The 10,684-nt window shown below is 41.6% G+C and overlaps 1 protein-coding gene and 1 long non-coding RNA gene across 2 annotated transcripts; one reads left to right on the top strand and one right to left on the bottom strand.

Moving 5' to 3' along the window:
* On the bottom strand, nucleotides 734-1,960 carry LOC109836245 (F-box protein At3g07870-like). The gene has a single exon (XM_020404109.1). The coding sequence runs from the start codon at nucleotides 1,958-1,960 to the stop codon at nucleotides 734-736; it is 1,227 nt and encodes a 408-aa protein (XP_020259698.1).
* Nucleotides 2,271-5,787, top strand: LOC109839699. Its single transcript, XR_002246706.1, has 3 exons — nucleotides 2,271-2,626; nucleotides 3,684-3,764; nucleotides 5,380-5,787. It is a non-coding gene; the product is annotated as an uncharacterized LOC109839699 (long non-coding RNA).

Here is a 10,684-nt window from a genome sequence, read left to right on the forward strand (position 1 = left end):
GTATCTCGAGTTTTTTCTAGCTCAAAAGATTGCTTTCTGTTTCATGTTAAGTTTTAAGCAGAGATGGATTGTCATTTCGCAACTGGTTTTACATTGAAGGTGGTACTTTGATTTCCAAAGAACTCTTCTCTTTTGTTCGTTTTCTTTTCGCTAATAACCTTTGGGTCGTTTATTTACCGTGTTTCTATGCCCGGATTCGCGCAATGAAATACGAAGTAGTTTATTAACTATGTTAGATGGATAGTAAGTTTGTAACTGCTTTGCATTAAAGGTGGTATTTTTGATTGCACATATAGGACTGTTCTCAAGAATGATCCAGCAGAGCTCATAAAGTCTTTTCTTCTCTGTTTATTTCGATATCGCATTTTATTCATGCTCGTCAACCTACAACGCTGCAATGGAATAAAATCAATGATCTTTTCCGTGAAGGATGCTAATGAGAACCGTGAAACTTATGCTGTGAGCCTTCAATCTTTATACTAAAAGTATGCCTAGTTTTGACTTGTTGCATGATAATCTAAAAAAGCATAATTCACTTTCCAATTCAATTATTTATCAATATATGCTCTATCATCTACTGCATTCGCACTAGAGAAACAAGAAGGATGATCAGTCTTTTTGATATATTACAGTGGCTCAAGTTACAAGGAATGTAAAGATCATTGTAGATTCAGATTCTGTGGCAGTATTACATAAAACTATTCACTCTATTGAATACAAGAACGAAGAAAATCTAAAGATTTAATTCAATGACTACCCTTTTAGGAGTACAGTTAGGTGGTAGTTCCTCGTGTTGAATCAAATGATTTTGATCAGCAAATACCTTCTTGCTTTCACAGCCTATTCGTTTCAGAGGCACAAGGCTCGGCACGTAACTTGTGTGAAGACGCCAGGTACTTGAAACTGCAGGTTCCTCGTACATCTTGCACCCTTCTTCAGAATTCTTTGCTTCATCGTACAGGATCATCACATCGTGTAACCAAACCTGCAAAGCATCGTCGCGTTGCCACAGGCCAACGAGTCTCGGAAACCTAGAAGGTGTCCCTGCCGGTGCGCGGGGGAGCTCAATGATATGCGTTCTTTCCCAGGAAATTATGTTGTGGTATTCCTTGAGAGTCCATATCTTGATGTCTGACTCTGAAGTAACGATGACAGAGATGCCCTCTTTGAGCTGTGTGAGCTGCAACTGACCGTCGTTGTTCGGAACGTTGTCTATTACCTTTCCCTCTTCAGTTCCGAGGTCGAAAGATAACAGGTGCAAAGCTGTTGATGAATTAGCATAGGAGATTGTCCAGTGTATCTTCCCGTCGATATAAATAGGACCATGGCGTGTATTGAAATAAATATCTCCGACATCTCTCCATGACTCTTCGGCGCCCAGAGTGCGTATGGATAGCTTGCCCGGGGACCCTTCTTCTGGTAGAGAAAAGTTGTAGCCATGATCTTTAGCAATCACGACTACTTTGTACTCTTTCGTTGAGGGACTGAAGCCCAGCCCGACTGAGCAACTGAAAATATCCTGCATCGGGTAAGCAGGAAGCGTGCTGTACTCAGCACAGAGAGGATTACAGATCTCAATAGGTTGTCGGTAATTATTAGGCCTAAAGCAGAGAAGTCCGTTGCAGGTGTTAGCGAGCTTGTAGTCGTCCTCGTTCCACGTACCGTTATTCCACGTCGCGAATGACTGTCTTTTGAGGATATGCCATATCTTAGGCTTCCCTGCGACGTAGTCTTGGGCCAAGGAGATGGCGATGATGGAGAGGTTTTCGTTCCTTCGGTTGGAGAAGAAGAGAGGCGTAGGATTGTCAGAGGGCAAGTGGTCGCAATGCAGGCTTCGGAGATGATGGTCCTTGTGCATAATATCTCGCCATGCCTTTGAAACGCACGCAGAACGAAGGAGAGACTTGGTCGGAGTTCTGGAGAGGATTTCAAGAAGCAATTCTTCAGGGATTCGCTCCATTGATCAACTTTGAGAGAGAGGGTGGGAAAATAATTGATTGATAATTAGTTCTTCTCCTGGGTCTATATATAGACGTATAAGGCTTCCTAAAGTTTCAAGACTCCTAATGTAAGTAATAAAAGATAAAATATTAAAGGCAACATCTATCAGATCTTTTATTTGGAAACAATTATTAACTTTAAAATACTTCTTATTGCATCAGAACTCTAAAATTATTAATGATTTCGGGTATGTTGCCCAAAAAAAAACATCTTCTGTAATCATGGCGTAAAATTATTTCAAGAGACTATATAAACGCCACGCTGGATCATCATCATCATCATGAGCGTAAACATCTCATTAATGGATAATCATCATCATCCCGATGATTAGGGATCAGATCCCTGCTCAGATCCCTAATCTCCGTCTGCAACGGATTGTTACTCCTCTCAAACCCTAATTCCCTCCGCGACGAGAAAGCGGGCGAAAATCCCAAAGCCGCCCAGGGTTTCCAGAGAGCTGGCCCTTGCTTTCAATCCCAATTCCGATACCCGCTCCTTCAAGATCGTATCTTTCCCGTTGCCGGGGGATGATCCCGTGCGCCGCCGTGGCTCCGACGAGGTCGACGTCTTCTCGTCGGATACCGGCAGCTAGAGCACTGTCGGTGGAATCGCCGGCCTCAGTGAGGTTTGCTCCGCAAACACCCGCATTGCTTGCTCAAAGAATGAATCTTTTTACGTTCTTGACGTCTATTACGGCCGTACTTTCGCGCTTGATCTGAAACTGAAGGAGTGTCGGCCGTTACATTGGCCTGATGGGTCGATTCGGAAGGCCGGTCTTTATGCGCCCTGTTTTGGGTTTTTTAGGGGGATGTTGCATATTGCATTCGTAATGCGTGAGGCTATGCATGTCTGTTCTTCATAGTCTGAAACAAATAAATTTATGTACAAAATGAAAAAGACCCAGTTCAGAAATCAAGAAAGAAAAGTAAGGTTTAATTCAGACATCAACAAGCATGCCAAAGAAAGAAATAATAAAGATGCCCCAAATTAATTTCTAAACATTACATTAGCATAGAGACGCACCTGAATCATGAAGTCCTGAGGCGGCTGTTTTGGGCCACAGAGCTTTGCTCGGATGCCAGAATATCCTGGCTCTAGACATCCGTCCTTTAGATTAGTAGAATCTAGCAGATCGATCAGAGTTGACAGTATAATCAAACCTGGAGCATGTACAAACTATAAATTTCAGAATTCGCACACTATGACTGGAATTAGTAAGTGATGAGTAAACATAAATACCGGCAATGAAACTATAGAAAATATATGATGACAATGTCAAGAAGAAGTTACAAGAGAACATCAGAGTGGATAGTATGGGTTGTGCGTCGAAAGAAATTAAGGTAGGGGATAATGTACGTGTTATCGTTTTGTTTAGCTAGGGGATAATGTACGTGTTATCGTTTTGTTTAGCTAGGGGATAATGTACGTGTTATCGTTTTGTTTAGCTAGGGGATAATGTACGTGTTATCGTTTTGTTTCTGCTTAATCAGTCTAGTTCAGTATCTTCCAAAATTCATGTTTCTAGTGCCTGTAACCTCCCTAATTAACTGCATATGAGCTCTATTTCTGCTCAATCAGTACCTCGTTATCAGATTTTCCTATTTTGACATTTCTAGCAACTGTTGTTTACTTAATTGACATTTGAGCCTAACAAATTTTTAATCAATTATTTGTCCTTGTAGGCTGGAACATTCTTTTATTCACCAACAAACACTTCCGGCAGATTACGAGCATATCAATAACATATATGCATGGTAATTAAGGTAAAAATTTTATAACAATCATATGTATCCAATGTTTTAAATATCAGCCGATAAACCGATATTATCGGCGAATTATTGGTTTTGGGGGCCTTCCACTATGATAAGTTCGATTCTAAATCGGTTATCGTTTTTGGAAGTTTATCGCTGATAATGCGGCGATAAAGTGAGTTATTGGCCGATATTGTCGGCCCAAAAATAGGAATTATCGGCCTTTGTTTGAGTTTTGACTTCGGGTAACGGGCACCTATTGAATGGACTTTAAAACCCGACCCGACCTGAGTTTTACCTTTGGTTAGTGATTCTAAACATAATTTTTTACATTTACATTTTGCTATGTTTATATTTCATTACATATGGTTAGATTAAATTTTAATATACTATATTATGTATATCACCATCCGGTAATGTCACTCTGATAAATACTACTTATCCCCGATATCCGCTATTTGATATGAATTTTGACCGCCCGATAAATCCCCACAAACCAATATTTAAAACATTGTATGTATCTTCCTCAAAACAATCCTTATTCTGTCTTCTTTTGGAGCTAGCCGATACACTTTTTGAATAAAAACTTGTTGAAGACCCATTTGTTGTGCTAGACTTTCCTTGCACTCTTGCCTAGTTTCTAAAACTTGTTATATTTTGTAATGGTTTTTCTTTCTGAAAAGAGAAGTTTTTTACAAGCCATTTTTCTTGCTTTGTTAACAGAATCCTTAACTCTTCCAACTTTTCTTGCTCAATCATGTTTCATTTTGCAGATGACCTTGTTTAATTATTTATGAAAATGGATATGTTATGCCATCAACCAGCGGCTATAACATCAATGACTTAAACTTAAACCCTTATTTCCATTTGCCTAATAAAACGTATATAGTAGATATAGGATGATGATGTGTAAATTTATTGTATTCCCAGGCTCTGCGGATTCTAAGCGAGACAAATACAAGATTTTGTGCAAGTATAACCTGATTACATGTGTATATAATTTATGTGGCAAATGTAGACAAATTATGTGGCTAATGTATATGTAGGGGGAAAAAGCATACATGATGAAGAAGTAGTCTTTGCCTTTTCCCTTTTTGGCACTTCCAAAAAGAAAAAAAGATCCACCTTGATCAAACTTCTTTGCCTTTTCCCTTGTTCAGGAATTCGAACCTGTTTCTAAAAAATGGCTGCTGCTGGATCATGTTGTTTTAAGAGATCTCAAATTTAGAATCAACAGTAAAAAAAAGATAATCTGAAACTTGAAAACTTTTCTCAAAAATTTGAGATAGCAATAACATAACATCTGAAATTTCTATATATAGATAATGATAATATTAAAAATTGTCATTGCCCATGCCTGTGCATGTGTGTTTGTGTGTGCGCACATGCATTCATGTATGCGAGGTGTGTTCATGCATGCATATATAGTGCATGTATGGGTGTGTAATGCATGCATGTGCCTCACGGACATGCATGCAGAAGTGTGTGTGTGAAGAACCTTTGAATTTGAAGAAAATATATTCGGAGATATCTTATTCTACTCACTTTATATTCACCAGATTTATCAGAATCCATGTACATCAAACTGACTCACATTGCTGACTGTGCTCCTTCGCTGCATCTGCAGATCATGGCCGTCCTTTACAAATTCCATCATGGCAGATGCTCATTGTGCAACAAATTTTCAGCACCAGGTTCATCATGGGCTCATTGTGCAACAAAGGTAATTTCCGGATTATAACATTTTAGCCTATTTTTAAAAGTAGTTGTGGAGGCTGAAGATCAAATCATGTGATAACAATGTTAGTTTCTTTTCAGCTATATTGGATAACGTGTTTGTCAAAATATTTGCAATGTCTTATTAATGCTGTTTATAAGTAACTGATTCATAGTCTTGTGCCTTCCAACACAAGTTAAAACTTATTTTAGTAGATCTCAAATATAGTATCATACTACTTGAAATAGAAATTTTATACTTTTAACTTAAAACAGGAAGAAAACAATCTCATAGGATTTGATATTTCTATACTAGGTAGGTAGGTATGTATGTATATATATAGAGAGAGAGATTAATGGGTATCCTTGTCATAGGAGGGGATTTCCTCCTATGACGCTTCTAAAATCACATGATTAAGCGACATTTTGGATGATCCGCTTCGTTGAAATTGATCTACATATTCTAAAACCCCAACACACCAAGTTTGGGGTGAACCCGTCGTCGTTTGAACCCTTCATCCACTCGTATCAATTTTAACGGTTTTGAATGAATAGAACTTTTCACATGGCTCGATGGAGGGTCAAACGACGACGGATTCACCCCAAACTTGGTGTGTTGAGGTTTTAGAATATGTAGATCAACTATCCAAATCTTCACCTCATGTAAAGAGGCCAAAGATGCAAGTCTTGTTCACCTATCCTAACAATATGTCGGTTGAAATCCCAGGTGTATTTTCTGAGGAGGAGAGAGAAGAGTCCGGCCTACTCCCTTGGACGCGGTCTCGTTCCGCGGATCGGGTTACTCCAAGGCGTGAATTGCGCTCTAAATTTTCAGAGGAGAGGCTAACTAAAGAGGGACGCCCGGCTAAACGCAAGAAGTTGACTTCTAAGCGGAGGAGCAATCCTGAAACGATGCCCTCGACTCAAGGTGTTACCGTTGAGAGGGGTGAGTACCTCTTTGTATAGCTCCTTCCGACATACGTTGAGCTTTCGAATTTAAACAATTTTCGTACTTTGCAGGAGGAGATTTACCAAGCGGCTTTGTCTTTGACGCCTCTTCACCTGACCTTGATTTCTCGACCCCACTTCCGGGAATCAGGCCAGAAGAGGGTACAGGCGTAGAGACCAACGTTCTCGGGGAGACCGAGGTGGGTCACGACATCGAGGCAGGTTTGACCGAGCATGCTGAGAGTCTAGGTATTCTAAAAACCAGTAGCGCCTTTTTCGGATGGCGGGCAATGACCGATGGAGAATTCGTATCCCCGCTAACTGTTTCTCTGCTTCTTACTCTGTTAGAAAAGCTACAAGAGGTGGATCGAAGCGAACAGGTGCCGGAATCCAACATTGCCATTGAAGGTAAAGTTTTGTTATATAGTCTGGCATGTTGGAACGACTATATTTTGACCCTCGCACCTTTTTTACAGATACGGTAATAGAGGGTCAAGGTGAAGAAGAGGATTCCCAAAACGCATCTTTTGAAGAAGAGGATCTGGCTTCGCGTGAACCAGTGTCGGCTTCCGACGATATGTTGCTGGATGATATGTTACGTGAACAAGCCCAATACGAGGCCGTTGACCCGATAATCACCGCTGACTCACCCGCACGTAAGATTCTTCTTCGCATGATTTATTTATTCGTGGTTCCTTAGCCACTCATCGGCAGATTCAAATCGTAGGACCAGTCATAACGACTGATGCAACTACTCCTAACGGGAAATCTGATGAATCTGAGGGTCTTGATTTCTTGCTTTTGGCAGGAATTGTTATTGACGCTCGGTCATCAGACTTTCCGCAACAACCTCCGGTTTCTTTGGGAACACCGACTACCACGCCTGCTGCAACTGAGAGTTTGCCTGTGAGACCACCTGAAGTGGTTGATGCTTCAACAGTTATTACACCTGGGCCACCCCCAGCGACATGCGAAATTGAGCGGCGAGAGGCGGGGGTAGTGCATTCGGTCGCAGAGAGCTCTTCAGGGGCTGGTAAATCTCGTGTGCTATCTTTTTCTTACATATTTTTGACTTGTCATTTCTGAATATTCATGATTTTGCGTTTTCTTCTTCTTCTTTTCTAGGATCGTCATCTCAGCTTCGCGCGCGCGTTGATGCTTTATTGTCTGATGACGACCCAGATAAGCTCCTCCTCTGCTTGGAAGTTGGCAATTTTCTCAATTTCGTAGAGTCACTGGTCGATAAACTTCTGGAGAAAAGACTCCCTTTCGGTGATTTTCGCCCGATCCTTGAGCGCAAAATAGCCTTAATAAAGGATACTGTCTCCCTTGACATCGCTGAAGCTTTGACCGACGATGTAAATCAATTTGAGCGTAGGTTTGTGAAACTCCAGGAACTCCAATCTATTGGTGTCTCTGGGTATGTTGCTGCGCAAATGGAAGCTCGTATGCAGACATGGCGTGAATCTCGAGAATCGATCGAAATTGGGATTCAGGCGCAGCGAAAACGGGTCGACCAAGCGGAGGCAGTTCTTTCCGAAAGATCGGCTCATTTACGTGAAATTGACTCGTCGTTAGCCTCTGTTGACGTCGAAATAGCGGAGCTTGAGCGAAAGCTGGTGGAGGCGAAGCAGCGAAGAACTATTCTGGAGGTGACCAAGGCTGGGGAGGAGCATAGCAAGGCCGTGATATCCAGCAAAGTGATGCTCTCGAGGGAAAGATTAGCCAGGATGGAGGAAGAAGCCGCGCAACTCTTATCTGCATCTGAGGACTCCTTCAAAACCGAGCTGCAGCGTGAGCTTGAACGTGCTTATGCTGAAGAGTTAATCAAGCTTGAGCAAGAAATCATTAGTCTAAAATACAATGTAAAGTGATTGTGACTGCTGTATCCGAACTTTTTTTGTTAATGACATGCGTGTTTTGTTCAGTGCGCTTTTTATTCTTATTATGATTTCTCATTCTTTTTTAGAACAATCAACCATAATACTTGTAGGATTTTTGGCAAATCCTCAGCCGTCAACGGATTTGGTATGCCTTTACCGACTACCGTTTGAATCGGGCTAGCTTGTGAATTATCTAGGTCCGTTTCACAAGTAACGTTGTGCTAAAGGGATGAACCCCTTTAGACTTAATGCTACGAATTTGAATACGTAGACTTGGTCATTTTCTTACGGTAAAAGACAAACCGGCGGCGCGTATTAGGTGCCGACTCATCCCTGCTTAGGCTTCGGGATCAAGTTCCCCAGACTAGAATTCTGGTGTCTTTTTCAATCGGTGAAAGACTAAACCGGCAACGTGTGTCAGACGTTGACTTATCCCTTCTTAGGATTCGGGATAAAATTCCCCGTACCTGTGAGGTACGGATTTTGGGAGTTGAAAATATAGCATCCTTTTATAGGACAAAAACGAACCAGATACTGAAGAGGATGAATTTTATATTCTTTCTTCAGTCCTTCTTTTGAGGGAGAAGTGAACCCAATATCAAAGAAGCAGAATTTTATATTCTATTCTTGATATGCAGAAGAAACTAAAAGTGGGATCTCCACTTCAAGAATCTGTGAAATGAAACTAAGAATGGGATCTCCATCCTGAGAATCGGGAGGATTCAGTTTACCCCAACTTTTATAGTCTAGGTCATCTGATCCGGGAATAAGTTTTCTTGTTTATCAAGATGAAATTCAAACTCCAACCCTAACTTTTATAGGTTTGGCTGAAGAGACAGACATGAACTGTTTTCGTTTATCGAAGAGAAATCCAATTTTGGCCCAAGTGACTTGATAGTTAGACCAAAAGGGGATATTGAGACGACCCTAACTTTCGTAGGTTTGGTCGTTCAGTGTAGAGCGAAGGCCTTCTTTGCCGAAGAGGGGAAGGCAACTTCAAAGTAGGAATGCGAGTATCAATCATAGTGGCAGTCAGACTTGGCCCAAGGAATTTAGGCCTGTTGTAAACTGATCTGATAATGAGGGATACTAAGAATTTTCTTGTGAGGAAAGATTGGTTCTAACAAGTAATCAAATCTCATCTCACAAAAGATTGTTTAGACGATTACAGCAGGGGTTCCCTATAACCAGGTTTGAATTATTTTAGAGAACAGCTGGTTGTTTCCGGGTTATCCTTAAGAATATCGTATATGGTATTCTCCAGGAACTTCCCGTCAATAATGAATTCTGAATGTACTAAGGGTAGTACTTTTTCAGAAATTTGCCATTTATTGGCATCATGAGCCGGTCACCATCCTTGGTAACTAGGCGATATGCGCCACTCGAGTAGACTGTCTCTACTACGAATGGTCCGTCCCATTTGGGTTCAAATTTACCTTTCTTCTTGGAGTTAAGGATCATAGGCCGTCTTTCAGTTAAGACCAAATCTCCTTCCTTAAAACTCCGTTGTCGAACCTTCTTATCGAAAGCTCGGGATATTCTGGCTTGGTAGAACTCAATATGTTGCTGAGCTTCTAAGCGCTTTTCGTTAAACATCTCGAGTTCTTCGAGGCGTTTCTGATGTTGCTCTTCGGTCGTCATCTGGGTTGCGAGAGCGATTCGAAGAGATGGGATTTGTATTTCTAACGGAAGGACGGCTTCACACCCGTACACTAAAGAGTATGGGGTTGCTCCCGTCGGCGTGCGCACTGTGGTACGATAGGCCCACAGAGCCGCGCCGAGCTTGTCGTCCCAATCTCGCTTATTGGTCTTCACGAGTTTTGACAACAGTTTTATGATAGTCTTATTGAAAGCTTCAGCCAATCCATTCGCTGTGGGATTATAAGCCGTTGACGAGATATCCTGAATTTTAAACTTCTCGCAAAACCTGATAAAGGCGTTGCTGACAAACTGAGGACCGTTGTCATGTATGATTCGTCTTGGGACACCATGCCGGTAGATAATATGGTGTTTGATGAATGCGATGACGTTGCTTGTTTTAACTTCTCTGAGTGGGACCGCTTCAGCCCATTTGGAGAAGTAGTCAGTAATTGCTAAGATGAACCGGTCACCTTTGATCGACGGGGGATTTATAGGACCAACGATGTCCATTCCCCAAGTTTCAAATGGCCATGATGTGACCGACGGATGCAAATACTCCGGCGGTTGGTGCATATAATTCGCATGTATCTGACACTCATGACATTTTCGGGCGTATGCAACTGCGTCAGTCATTATATGAGGCCAGAAGTATCCCATTCTTCTGATGCGGTCATAAAGTTTGGGACCGGGTTGGTGTGCACCACAAACCCCTTCGTGCGCTTCCTTGAGGACTTCCTTCGCCTC

This window comes from Asparagus officinalis, chromosome 4 (genome assembly GCF_001876935.1).
Source record: "Asparagus officinalis chromosome 4, Aspof.V1, whole genome shotgun sequence".
In the NCBI taxonomy this organism is placed as follows: Eukaryota; Viridiplantae; Streptophyta; class Magnoliopsida; order Asparagales; family Asparagaceae; genus Asparagus; species Asparagus officinalis.

Excerpts from the sequence above, each read along its gene's own strand:
- LOC109836245 (XM_020404109.1), bottom strand. The coding sequence starts at position 1,960 with ATGGAGCGAATCCCTGAAGAATTGCTTCTTGAAATCCTCTCCAGAACT.